We start from the raw sequence: 14,553 nt of genomic DNA, 5'->3' as shown, positions 1-14,553 counted from the left end.
ACGTCCTTCACAGTTCGGCACCAACCAAAGCCTGACAGTGACCTTTCCAGTTTCGGAGGAACTGGATGCGCTCACGACGGCAGCCTGGAAACATCCAGATGCAAAATTTCAGGTATCAAAGAAAATTGTCTTCCTATCCTTTTCCCGCAGATATCCGGAAGCGTTATGAAACCTCTCCAATTGTGGATCCTTCGGTGTCTCGTCTGTCCAAGAAGACGGTTCTGCCGGTTCCTTGGAGCAACCTCGCTGAAGGAACAGTCAGATAGAAAGTTGGAGAACACCTTGAAGCCTATTTACTCAGCAGCGGGGATTTTACATCACCAGGCGCAAGTAGGTTGTTGGGTCAACAAGGCTATGGAAGCCTGGGAGGAACAATTGTTCTCAGGTTTACGTGACGATTTGCCTCCGAATCAGCTGATACCGTTTGCAGAGCATATTCGCGAATCAGCCCTATATCTTTGTGAGGCTTCCAAGGACATCTGTATCCTCGGAGCCAGACTTTTTGGTTATTTCGGCCCGCAGAGCTCTCTGGCTACGACAGTGGCAGGCGGATACTGAATCCAAGAGGGCAGCAGAGGCGTCTCCCTTTACGCGAGAGGTCCTGTTCGGGAAAGATCTGGATGCCTGGATTTCTCAGGCCACTGGGGGTAAGTCGACTTATCTTCCCTCTGCTGCTCCAGCTTCTCGAAGGACCTATACGGGTCCTTCCGTTCGGTTCTTTCCTGCCCCTACCAGGTTTCGAGGCCAGGCCAGGGGAGGAGCTTCTGTCCCCCGTGGCCATAGAGGCAGAGGTTCCACAGCCTCAACCCAGCCAGAGGGTAAGTCTTCCACCACTCCCACCGCATGACGGGCTTCCCTCCCACCTGGGGGATCCCAGGGTGGGAGCTCGTCTGTGGGATTTCAGGGAAGCCTGGGTACAATCCTGTCCAGATGCTTGGGTCAGGGATCTCATCACTTGCGGGTAACAAACTTGATTTTCAAACCCAACCGCCTCAGCATTTCTTCACCACGGGTTTGCCAGTTTCCGACGACAGGAGGGTCGTCTTGCAGGCAGCTGTCCGGAAGCTTCTATCCGCAAGGGTGCCGATCCCTGTTCCCTCACATCATCGGAAATAGGGCTATTACTCAAGCCTGTTTCTCGTACCGAAGTCGGACGGCTCGGTCAGGCCAATTCTGAGCTTGAAGGATCTCAATCCTTTTTTGAGGATATTCAAATTCTAGATGGAATCCCTTCAGTCCGTTATTGCCGGGTTGGAGCAAAATGAGTTTATTGCGTCCTCGGACATCAAAGATGCATACTTACATGTTCCCATTTGGCCTCCTCATCAGGCTTTTCTCCGGTTCGCGATACAGGACGCTCATTTCCAGTTCCAGGTCCTTCTGTTCGGTCTCTCTTCTGCTCCCAGAGTGTTCACAAAGGTCATGGCGGTCATGATGGCCCTACGTCGGAAGCAGGGAATGACGATTGTCCCCTATCTGGACGATCTGCTGCTGAAGGCGCACTCTGCAGATCTATTGTTTCAGAATATCCGGATAACCCTGGACCTTCTGATCCGGCACGGGTGGATCCTGAACTTCCCGAAGTCTCAATTATGCCCCTCGCAACGGTTAGTGTTCTTGGGGATGATTCTCGACACGGTCCGTCAGAAGGTTTTTCTTCCGCAGGACAAGGTCCTCTCTCTTCAGACGTTAGTGAGGTTGGTCCTTCGTCACCGTCGGGTATCGGTGTATCTGTGTATTCGCCTTCTGGGGAAGATGGTAGCGACGTTCGAAGCCCTTCCATACGGACGGTTCCACTCTCAACCCTTCCAGCTGTGTCTCCTACATCAGTGGTCGGGGTCTCATCTATTCCGGACATTATCTCTGAAAGCACGGTTGTCTCTCCTCTGGTGTCTCAGTTCGACTCATCTGTTGGAAGGAAAGAGGTTCGGCATTTGGGATTGGACTCTACTCACCACAGACGCAAGCCTGCGAGGATGGGGGGCTGTGACCCTGTAACATCGGTTTCAGAGGCACTGGTCATCTCACGAATCCACTCTCCCGATAAACATTCACGAGTTACGGGCAGTGTACATCGCCCTACTTCAGGCACATCACCTGCTTCACGGTCGGGCAGTCAGAGTTCAGTCCGACAATGCCACGAAAGTGGCATACATCAACCGTCAGGGCGGCACTCGCAGCCGTGCGGCGATGCGATAGGTCACCAACATCCTCCTCTGGGCAGACAAAATGCTCTGGCCTTGTCGGCAATCTTCATTCCAGGGGTTGACAAATGAAAGCCGATTATCTCAGCTGCCAGGACATGCACCCGGGGGTCACTCAATCCCCAGGTGTTTCGTCGGCCGGTCCGCCAGTGGGGGAGACAACAGATCGACCTCATGACGTCCCACCTGAACCATCAACTGCCTCTTTACTACTCTCAGACAAGGGACCCGGCGGCAAAAGCCATGGATGCCCTCACGGCTCCTTGGAACTTCCGGTTCGTTTATCTCTTTCCTCCCTTCCTGTTGCTACCTCGGCTTCTGCAACACATAGAGGGAGAACGCGCTGGTACTCCTGGTGGCTCCAGATTGGCCGCGCAGGACCTGGTACTCCGCCCTCCACCTGTTGGCAGTAGCGGAGCCTTGGTCCCTCCACTTCGGGACAATCTACTACAACAGGGTCCTTTTCTTTATCCAGACTTACGCAGGCTATGTTTGACGACGTGGCGGTTGAGAAGGCCGTCTTGAGAAGGGGATTCCTTGTATGGTTATACCTACTATGCTCCGAGCGCGGAAGTCAGTCACATCGTCTCACTATTACGGCATTTTGAATGGTTTATGTGGTCTGGTGTGAATGACGAGAGTTTTCCCCTTCAGTTTTTCACTTAGCCCGCCTTCTTAGTTTTCTGCAGGCGGGTTTCTCGGCAGGGCTAAGACTGGGTTCACTAAAGGTTCAGGTCTCTGCTCTTTCGGGTTTTCTTCCAGAGGAAATTAGCCTTGCTGCCGGAAGTTCAGACCTTCTTTCAGGGGGTTCTCTGAATATAACCTCCCTTTCGCCCTCCAACGGCACCATGAGACCTCAGCCTGGTCCTCTCTTTTTTGCAGTCTCCGTTTATTTGAGCCTCTGGAGTCGGTGGAGATGAAATATCTCACCTGGAAGGTGGTCCTTCTCCTGGCTCTGGCTTCGGCCAGACGGGTGTCGGAACTTGGGGCTCTCATTTGTCGGCCTCCTTACCTGATATTTCATTAGGATAGAGCTGAGCTTCGTACTTGCATGTCGTTTCTCCCGAAGGTGGTGTCCGATTTTCACATAATAAGCCACTTGTGGTTTCGGCTCTCTCGGCGGATTCACCAGATTCAAAATCTTTGGATGTTGTCAGGGCGGAGGTGTCTGCTGACGGGATGATAGGCTCTGGAACCCCTATCATCCCATCATCCCGTCAGCAGACATCTCCATCTGATTCCTGCTTTTCCAAACGGAACCTATAGGACACATTGAATTGTGGACACCATCAATTTAATTGGACACACTACCATCTGTGAATGACATCACTCAGACTGGACACCGCACAATAGAGAGGACAGATTTATTTCCAACCGGCCTAATTGGATAAAGCCACAGATCTTCTTCCAGCGGCCTTCCACTGGTAACGTTACCCCCATGAACTATGTCCATTACCGCTGTTAAGGGTCCGTGATGGCAATTTACTATCCGTGAATCAATATTTATTGAGGTCTGCAAAATTCTACAGGACACTATTAGGTTCCTTCTATGAGAAACTATACACTAATTTTACACACCGCAAATATTATTGTTTAAATATTGCTTTTTAGGCACTGGTAGTCCGGCCGAAGAATGAGCCTGCTGAATCGTACTACAAATCCAGCGTGCAATAGTCTGTTTTGAAGCAGGATGACCAATTTTGTTGGACGCATACAAGACAAAAAGCGCCTCAGTTTTTCTGGCAACAGCTGTCCTAGTGACGTAGATCTTCAACGCTCTTACAACATCCAGAGATTTTGGAATCGCCACAGCCTCCGTAGCCAACGGGACCACAATAGGTTGGTTAATGTGAAATGAAGAAACCACCTTCGGCAGAAATTGTTGACGAGTCCTCAATTCCGCCCTATCCGAATGAAAAATCAAGTACGGGCTCTTATGAGACAAGGCCGCCAACTCTGACACCCGCCTGGCAGACGCCAGCGCCAACAGCATAACTACCTTCCAAGTGAGAAATTTCAATTCAACCTTACGCAAAGGTTCAAACCAGGAAGACATGAGGAACCGTAAGACCACATCCAGCTCCCATGGAGCTACAGGAGGCACAAACGGAGGATTGATATGCATTACTCCATTCACAAAAGTCTGAACCTCTGGGAGGACAGCTAATTCTTTTTGAAAGAAAATAGACAAAGCCGAAATCTGCACTTTGATGGAACCTAATTTCAGGCCTGCATCTACTCCCGCCCGTAAAAAGTGGAGAAAGCGCCCCAAGTGAAAATCTTCCGCAGGAGCCATTTTAGACTCACACCAGGAAACATACTTCCTCCAAATACGGTGATAATGTTTCGCCGTAACCTCCTTCCTAGCCTTAATGAGAGTAGGAATGACCTCCCTGGGGATACCCTTACGAGCTAAGATCTGGCGCTCAACCTCTATGCTGTCAAACGCAGCCGCGGTAAGTCTGGAAACACGCATGGACCCTGCAACAACAGGTCCTCTCTTAGAGGAAGCGGCCAAGGATCTTCCACCAGTAATTCCTGAAGATCCAGGTACCAGGCCCTTCTTGGCCAATCTGGGACGACGAGAATCGCCTGGACCCTTGCTCGTCGAATGATCCTCAGTACCTTTGGAATGAGAGGAAGTGGAGGGAACACATACACCGACTGGAACACCCACGGAGACACCAGGGCGTCCACTGCACTGGCTTGGGGGTCCATTGACCTGGAACAATACCTCGGGAGCTTCTTGTTGAGACGTGACGCCATCATGTAAATCAACGGAATTCTCCAACGTTTTGTCATCTCTGCAAATACCTCTTGGTGAAGAGCCCACTCTCCCGGATGGAGATCGTGTCTGCTGAGGAAATCTGCTTCCCAGTTGTCCACTCCCGGTAGGAAGATTGCTGACAGGGCGCTCACGTGTTGTACCGCCCAGCGAAGGATTCTTGTGGCCTCCGCCATTGCCGCTCTGCTACTTGTTCCGCCTTAATGGTTTATATGTGCCACCGCTGTGATGTTGTCTGACTGTACCAGGACAGGTCGACCCTGAAGAAGGCTTCTTGCTTGCAGCAGGCAGTTGTAAATGGCTCTTAACTCGAGAACATTTATGTGGAGACAAGCTTCCTGGAGCGACCATTTTCCCTGGAAGTTCCTTCCTTGGGTGACTGCGCCCCAGCCCCGGAGACTTGCATCTGTTGTCAGAAGCACCCAATCCTGGATACAGAACCGGCGTTCCCCTAGGAGGTGAGGACTTTGTAGCCACCACAGGAGAGAAATTCTGGCTCTGGGAGATAGACTTATCTTCTGGTGCATGTGCAGGTGAGACCCGGACCATTTGCTCAGCAAGTCCCACTGAAACACCCGGGCATGAAACCTGCCAAATGGAATGGCTTCGTACGCCGCAACCATTTTCCCCAGAACCCGAGTACAGTGATGGATTGACACACTCGAAGGCCTCAGAAGTTCCCTGACCATCGTCTACAGTTCCAGAGCTTTTTCTTCTGGAAGAAACACTTTCTGTAACTCCGTGTCCAGAATCATGCCCAGAAAAGGCAGCCGAGTGGTCGGAATCAACTGAGATTTTGGCAAATTGAGTACCCAACCGTGCTGTCACAGAACCGACAGTGACAAATTTACACTTCTCAGTAACCGTTCCTTGGACCTTGCCTTTATCAGGAGATCGTCCAAGTACGGGATAATTGTAACCCCTTGTTTGCGAAGGAGAACCATCATTTCTGCCATGACTTTGGTGAAAATCCTCGGAGCCGTGGAAAGCCCAAACGGCAACGTCTGAAATCGGTAATGAGAATCCTGTATCGCAAACCTGAGGAAGGCCTGATGTGAAGGACATATCGGGACATGTAAGTAGGCATCCTTTATGTCGACTGACGCCATAAAATCCCCCCCCCTTCCAGGCTGGCAATTACCGCTCGAAAAGATTCCATCTTGAACTTGAAAACTTTCAAGTATGAATTGAGGGATTTTAGATTTAGAATTGGTCTGACCGAACCATCCGGTTTCGGCACAACAAAGAGGCTCGAGTAGAACCCCTCCCCCCGTTGGGACGAGGGAACGGGAACAATGACCCTCTGTAGACACAATTTTTGTATCGCTGCCAGCACCACCTCCCTGTCCGGAAGAGCTACTGGTAACGCCGAAATTAAGAACCGGTGAGGGGGTATCTCCCGAAACTCCAGCTTGTATCCCTGAGACACAATCTCTACGACCCAAGGATCCAGGTCTGATTGAATCCAGACCTGACTGAATATTTGTAGACGGCCCCCCACCGGTCCGGACTCCTCTAGGGAAGCCCCAGCGTCATGCGGTGGACCTGGTAGAAGCAGGGGAGGACTTTTGGTCCTGGGCGCCTGACACTGCAGGTGGTTTCCTTCCCCTTCCTCTACCTTTTGAAGCGAGGAAGGACAAACCTTTTCCACGCCTGTATTTATTGTGACGAAAGGACTGCATCTGCTGATGTGGTGCCCTTTTCTGTTGTGTGGGAACATAAAAAAGAAAAGAGGACTTACCCGCAGTCGCGGTCGAGACCAAGTCAGCCAAGCCGTCCCCAAACAAGACAGTACCTTTGAAGGGTAACGCTTCCATCGCCCTCTTGGAGTCGGCATCAGCATTCCATTGATTGATCCACAACGCCCTCCTGGCTGATATCGACATGGCATTGGCTCTTGATCCCAAGAGACAGACAACCCTCGCTGCATCCTTCAGGTAATCTGCAGCGTCCTTGATATAACCAAGAGTCAAAAGAACATTATCTTTATCAAGGGTATCCATATCATTAGCTAAATTCTCAGCCCATTTAGCAATAGCACTACTCACCCATACCGACGCCACAGCAGGTCTGAGCAATGCACCCGAATTAGTGAATATGGACTTCAGAGACGTCTCCAAGCTTGCGATCCGCCGGATCCTTGAGAGCTGCCGTATCAGGAGACAAGCGAGATAGAGCTTTATCAACATTTGGAGACCCCTCCCATTTTTCCCTGTCATCAGAGGGGAAAGGATACGCCATGTAAATCCTCTTGAGAATCTGCCACCTCTTATCCGGCGACTCCCAAGCCTTTTCACAAAGAGTATTCATTTCATGAGAGGGGAGAAACTTCACCTCAGGTTTTTTTCCCTTAAACAAGCAAATCCTTGTTTCCTGTACCGCAGGTTCATCAGAAATGTGTAAAACATCTTTTATAGCCACAATCATGTACTGAATACTCTTAACTAATCGTGGCTGTAAAACAGCCTCAGTGAAATCGACTTCGGAATCAGAGTCCGTGTCGGTATCCGTATCTACCACTTGAGTAAATGGCCGCTTTTGCGACCCCGATGGGGTCTGTACCTGAGACAAAGCCTCTTCCATGGACTTTTTCCACACCTGGGTCTGTGCCTCAGACTTATCTAACCTCTTTGATAAAGAAGCTACATTCGAATTTATCGTACTGAGCAATGCGAGTAAATCAGGTGTCGGCTGCATCGACAGTCCCAAATCTAGCCCCGCACCCGCTCCCCCAATAACCTCCTCTGGTGAATAACATTCAGCCTCAGACATGCCGACACGTAGTACCGACACTCAGATACACACCAAACGTCCCAGCTAGGTGACAGGCCCACAATGAAGCCCAGATAGAGGACACAGAGGGAGTATGCCAGCTCACACCCCAGCGCGCATATATCCTGACAAAAGATATATGTACCCAGCGCTGCTTTTATAATGACAATAAGCACCACACTGCGGACCCCCCCTTCTGAATATGTCCCCGTTACTTGATAGAGGAATTGTGGAAGTCCCGGCAGCGTCTCCTTCAGCCGCGTGTTGGAGGAGAAATGGCGCTTGTGAGCTGCGGGACGAAGCTCCGCCCCCTTCCCGGCGCGCCAAATTTGAAAAGTAAAAGATGCCGGCGGGGGTTTAGAAACGGTGCAGAGGCACCGAAAGCCTTCTGCCAGACGTCCAACTTCAGTAACATGCTGCCCAGGACGCCCCCCCCCAGCGCCCTGCACCCTGTAACTAGCGTTGGTGAAGTGTGTGGGAGCATGGAGCGCAGCGTTACTGCTGTGCTGTACCTTCCGTCACTGAAGTCTTCTGCCATCCTGAAGTCTTCTGATCTTCTCATACTCACCCGACCTCTGTCTTCTGGCTTCTGTGAGGGGGATGACGGCGTGGCTCCGGGAACAAGCAGCTAGGCGCACCAAGTGATCGAACCCTCTGGAGCTAATGGTGTCCAGTAGCCGAGAAGCAGAGCCCTTAACTAAGAAGAAGTAGGTCTGACTTCTCTCCCCTCAGTCCCACGAAGCAGAGAGCCTGTAGCCAGCAGGTCTCCCTGAAAATAAAAAACCTAACCATAAAGTCTTTTCCAGAGAAACTCAGGAGAGCTCACCTGTGAGTGTCCAGTCACTCCTGGGCACAAAGTCTAACTGGGGTCTGGAGAAGGGGCATAGAGGGAGGAGCCAGTTCACACCCAGATTAAGTCTTTTCAGGGTGCCCAAGCTCCTGCGGATCCCGTCTATACCCCATGGTCCTTTTGGAGTCCCCAGCATCCTCTAGGACGTAAGAGAAATATATATTAATTTTTATGACATCAGTCTATGTATGTTCTTAAATAGTGCTGCTACCTGTTTTTTTACAGTTTTAAGTAGACTGGCTTGGAGGGGGGTCATAGTAGGGGAGGAGCTAGTCACGTTGTTAAAAATTTAATGTGCCAGCTCCCAGTTACTGCCAACTATATCCCCACTGTAACTGCTCTCCAGTGTCCCCTGTGGAATCGGAGAAAGGGATTTATCGGTAAGTACCAAAATCCTGATTTTTCTGAGCAATCTTTCTAAACAGTGTCTTATATGCATATTGGAAATATTCGCTACAACAACTCTCCGCCGGGTCGCAATAACGCTTACCCACGAGTACAGCGCTGTTTCGGCGGGCGTCTGTGTCGGATATACTAGCAGGTCCAGCAGATGTTACCAGGCTGTGGCCGGAGCACGGGGAGAAGGTAAGGCATCGGTTCCATTTAGAAGGGGACTATGGACACAGCCGCACTGTTTTGGGAGGAGACTACCAAACAGTCACTGTCGCGGCTGCCACCTCGGGTGCTCCAGCACTAGGCCTTAAGGAACATAGGCTCCAGGAATAGGATGAGGCCGCGATCCCTAGGGTTGGTGTCAGCAGTGGGGAGTCAGATGCTCTCCTGGTCGCCCCTTGAAGTAGGTTTCTCAAAATAAAAAAAAGTGCTATGTACAGACACAACCCTTATAGTTTTATATGTATAGATCTGCTACAACTTAGTAAAATGTATGTTACCATGAAATATCACAGGCTTATGTTAGTCACAAGTTCTGACAGGAGCGACTCAAAATAGTTATAGATTTCACTAAATCCACATTATGGGAGGTTTTCAGACCCGGCCGCAACAGAGGCCTGGCAGCGCAATTTGCTGGTGTCGGCAAACTGCGCATCGGCTGCACGGCCATACACATTACGGTTACATCCCTGATGGATGCGACCGCAATGTGATTGACAGGTGAAGCCGGAGATTTGGCGTTGTGGGGGTGGTGCTGCGAAAATGGTGGCAGCCCGGGACCGTTTTCGGGACGGCTGCATGATGTTACAGGCAGCCGCTCTGAAAAAAAAATGGCTGCTGACCACCTGACGCACTACCAGGGGTCTACCTTAGATCTGATGCGTTCGCAATTAGATTGCGTACGCATCGGGAGGTGGCCCCACACATGCTGGGCGGCCCCCAGCATGTGCAGAGATGAATACCTTGCGGTATGGACCCATTTTGGAGGCGTGTCCAGCACTCCCTGAGCAGCTGGGCAGCCCCCCGGATCACTTCTGTGTACTGTATAGAGGCCGTGCGCACGGCATCTAATCAGAGATCCCCCGCTGCTTTTCAGAGTAAGGGGAGATTAAAAGATCCCCCAACTGCTGCCCGCCTGCTGGAATTGGGACAGTTGGGAGGTATGCTATTAGGGTTCTACTGTTATACATGGGATCTAGACATAGGACATTGTTTCGGTACATGTCATCACTCGGATGTCCCCCCCCCCCTCCCCATTGTGTACACATCAGAGCAAGTAATCCTGGTTATATCCCAGTTTGAGAATCACTGGTCTACAGGTCTCAAAATCCTCATACATGTGGTCTCAATAATCCCCTGTGTCTGTATAGTGGATGTTTCAGTTCAAAAATAGACTATTCCCGTTTTCAACGTAAGAAAGCTGCAGCCCATACTTACAGAATCGAGGTATTCCCCTGTGCTCTGTATAACGTGTCTATTGTCATGTGCAGAGAAGGGGTAGTCTTGGAATTCATTCTGTAATAAAGATGCACAATAAAAACTGCAGCCAGTGATCATCATAACACTCGCCCTACATAGCATTTGCTCTGGCACTGCGATCTCTTAGCGCAGGATGACCTGGGTCCTTCAGAACAATGCATAGTGTTTACACAACAGGATTCCCCTCTTATTGCAATGTTATTCTTTAGGGTGCTGTACAGAGAAAATCGGCGTACTTTCCAACACGCCTCTGACCGTGCCCTAGGCAGGGTATCCAAAATGAGGATATAGGGATTATACCCCCCCCCCCCCATCCCCCCCAAGGAGTTCATCAGAACATTGCCAATAGCCATTATACGTTTTATTATGTCACCAGATTCTGTAGTAGAGCCTTTTCACATATAGTACTCCTATCCTAACTTAAGTTTTATGCAGGACAATACTTAGCAGATGCAAAGAAGTTTTTAACCAAGGTTAAAAATCGGGCGCAAGTTGGGCTGGTGTTCTAATTATAGCAGCTGCTATATAACAGGTCTAGTCAGTCCTGTAAACACTATAGACAATAAACAACAAACAAAGTAGCAGCGCTGTGAGATTAAATGTATAAATCAATAAATATATTCATTAATCATGGTGGAGATAAAGACACGTGGAGCTGAATGGACTAAGGGTGAAAAAGGCAATAATTTAATAAAAATAATACATACAATGTATCAATAAAAATAATGATTAATTGAGAATGATGATAAAATTACAGCAGACAGAATCACCATGGAGCTGCCTTGGTTGTGCTATCCGTTTTCTTAATTATTGTGGACTAGAATGACAGTATTTGGAGTTAGGTGACAACTGGACTTTTTAGCACAGTCCTGATGGCAACAGTGCCACATAAATTACCGCTGGAGGAGGGGGTTCTCTAGATAGCGTCCCTTTAAACGGGTAGAACCTAAGCAATCCTGTATCCTCACCAGTATGCGGAGTCCTCAGTGCTGAGTAGCAGGGCTGTGTTACCAGTTGGCAGGTTGTTCACCTGTTCCTCTGTACGTGATTCGTCGAAGTCCACTAAAGATCCGGATATCGTAAGTGCAGCTCTCAATTGATGAAGGTGATCCTGATTCAAAACAGGTGTTTTGAATCAGGATCACCTTCATCAATTGAGAGCTGCACTTACGATATCCGGATCTTTAGTGGACTTCGACGAATCACGTACAGAGGAACAGGTGAACAACCTGCCAACTGGTAACACAGCCCTGCTACTCAGCACTGAGGACTCCGCATACTGGTGAGGATACAGGATTGCTTAGGTTCTACCCGTTTAAAGGGACGCTATCTAGAGAACCCCCTCCTCCAGCGGTAATTTATGTGGCACTGTTGCCATCAGGACTGTGCTAAAAAGTCCAGTTGTCACCTAACTCCAAATACTGTCATTCTAGTCCACAATAATTAAGAAAACGGACTCCGCATACTGGTGAGGATACAGGATTGCATAGGTTCTACCCGTTTAAGGGGACGCTATCCAGAGAACCCCCTCCTCCAGCGGTAATTTATGTGGCACTGTTGCCATCAGGACTGTGCTAAAAAGTCCAGTTGTCACCTAACTCCAAATACTGTCATTCTAGTCCACAATAATTAAGAAAACGGATAGCACAACCAAGGCAGCTCCATGGTGATTCTGTCTGCTGTAATTTTATCATCATTCTCAATTAATCATTATTTTTATTGATACATTGTATGTATTATTTTTATTAAATTATTGCCTTTTTCACCCTTAGTCCATTCAGCTCCACGTGTCTTTATCTCCACCATGATTAATGAATATATTTATTGATTTATACATTTAATCTCACAGCGCTGCTACTTTGTTTGTTGTCAATACTTAGCAGATGCCACAAACCAATGAAGGAGGGAACTGCACAGATAACAGATCATTACACTAGCACCTGCCTGTGATTCATCATCTTGCCCATCTATGGCGTCAGTGAGACCTGTAGCCCATGTTACCAGATCCAGGGGACGTGATCCTGTAACACTATTGCTGCTTGGAACACTAAGTAAGGTCTATGAACTGAGAGCAGAATCAGCATGTTATAAAGCGAGAACAATACGAGGACCGGGATGGAACCGTGACCTTGTTACAGGTTGTACACACATGCGGGAGCCTCGGCTCTTTCCAGGATGCGGTCTTTGCTTGGCGATACATCTCCTGGGTGCTTGTTAGAAGCAGATTATTACGGACATCAATATGAGGGAACTGTATGTATACATATAAGAGTACAGTGTAATATTAGTGTACACAGCAGGCCCCAATCATGTAATGCAGTTATCATGCATACTAACACACTACAGCCCAACCAGGATCACGGGTTTTCTGACACCTGTACACAGTGGCTTAATCAGCAATTTTCCAGTCCCAAATTTCTCCGGAAAGTCCTGATTATTAGTGCCAGAAGTGGTGCGTACTCTCAGTAAAGGGCATGTTGTCATCAGTTTTGGCAATTCAGAGGGGTTGGTAATGGTTTGCTGGCGGTGAGCATACCGACCGCGGGATCCTGGCAGCAGGAGCGCAACAGAGACCCTTGCATTCACCACGAGTGGGAACAGACCCTGTGTCGGCATTGTGATCATTCGGCATTCTGGAGTAGGCATGGTGACCCGAAAATCGGTCACATGGCCGCATCCCGTTCAGAGTTGTGGTCTAGTTTTATTTTGTATTTTAATTGCAACTTTTTAAGGTATACAATATATAGTTGACTTTGTGTATGAAAAACGGTTGTTTCCAAACTCAGTCCTCACAGCACCCTAACGGTCCAGGTTTTAAAGATATCCATGCTTAAGCACAGGTAACTTAATTAATACATTGGCTACTTTGATTATACTATCTGTGCACAAGCATAGATGTCCTTAAAACCTGAACTGTTAGGGTGCCTTGAGGACCGAGTTTGGGAAACCCTGCATTGTCTGAGTGCAGCCACATATTGGGGCAGATGTATTAACCTGAAGAAGGCATAAGGAAGTGATAAACCAGTGATAAGTGCAAGGTGATAAATGCACCAGACAATCAGCTCCTAACTGTTAATTTACATATTAGAGCTGATTGGCTGGTGCCTTTATCACCTTGCATTTATCCCTGGTTTATCACTTCCTTATGCCTTCTCCAGGTTAATACATCTGCCTCATTGTCCTGTGTGGGATTCGGAATCAGCCCCATAATTGGGGATTATAACTTTGAAAACCTTTTAACATTTTGTTACCCTGAATACTGGACACCAGTAAAACAAAAAAATAAGACACATTTTCATAAAAAGCCGATTTGGGCCGATTCGGAACAGTATATTGGGCATATTACTCAGTTTGTATGCCCGCTATACAGGTGCCCGCAGCGGATAGCAACGTTGCCAGGTTTCATGTGCTACACATTGAACCTGGCAATAACGCTAGCAACCACGGCATGTGTAATGAAGGAAGGAGCGATATGTTGCTCCAATCTTCATTACATTGCTCAGTGTGTACCCAGGTTCCTATATGCTGGCCCATCAGGCTGGCATATCGGCTGGGTAAACATCGCGCCAGTGTGTATCCAGCCTAAGTGTTAGGGAATATCACCGTAACTGTGAGTGGGCATTTTATATAAATAGCTAGTGGGTGTACCGTTGTTTTATAATTCTACAACGGACTAGTCAGAAAACTTTCTCATTTGCCCACATAACTAAAAAAAAGCTCCTTTTGATGTAAAGAAACCATCACATCCTGCATGTTACTAAAATCGTTTTACACTTTTCTTTTCCAGGGCCCCTAAGCACACCCAGGGCCCTAGACCAGAGAATCCCAAACTCCGCCACTACAGTACAGGTTTTAAGGATTTCCATGCTTGAGTCCAGGTGGCTAAATCAAATTCATGGAGGTACTAATTACGTAATTTGTGCTCAAGCATGGATATCCTTAAAACCTGGACTGTAATGGCGGCGTTTGTGAAACTATGGGAGACATGTACTAAGCAGTGATAAAAGTGTAGAAGTGAACCAGTGAAGACTTTGCCCATGGCAACCAATCAGCTGCTCTGTACACTTTTA

General features: G+C 48.6%; 1 protein-coding gene across 2 annotated transcripts in view; it reads right to left on the bottom strand.

The window, feature by feature from the left end:
- TEX36 (testis expressed 36) overlaps window positions 1–14,553 on the bottom strand; it is a 36,110-nt gene that overhangs the window by 21,119 nt on the left and 438 nt on the right. The window contains exons 2-3 of one of the 2 annotated variants that reach the window (XM_063962244.1): window positions 12,612–12,734; window positions 10,442–10,519 (exon numbers count right to left, since the gene is read on the bottom strand). In XM_063962244.1, coding sequence (XP_063818314.1) covers window positions 10,442–10,519; window positions 12,612–12,734 — 201 coding nt within the window. The remainder of the gene's footprint in view (window positions 1–10,441; window positions 10,520–12,611; window positions 12,735–14,553) is intronic. The other variant, XM_063962245.1, reaches the window with a different exon arrangement.

The sequence above is a fragment of the Pseudophryne corroboree genome, chromosome 3 (assembly GCF_028390025.1).
Source record: "Pseudophryne corroboree isolate aPseCor3 chromosome 3, aPseCor3.hap2, whole genome shotgun sequence".
NCBI classification, from domain to species: Eukaryota; Metazoa; Chordata; class Amphibia; order Anura; family Myobatrachidae; genus Pseudophryne; species Pseudophryne corroboree.
Note: the sequence above shows the minus strand (reverse complement) of the source record. Positions and strands in the feature narration are given on the sequence as shown.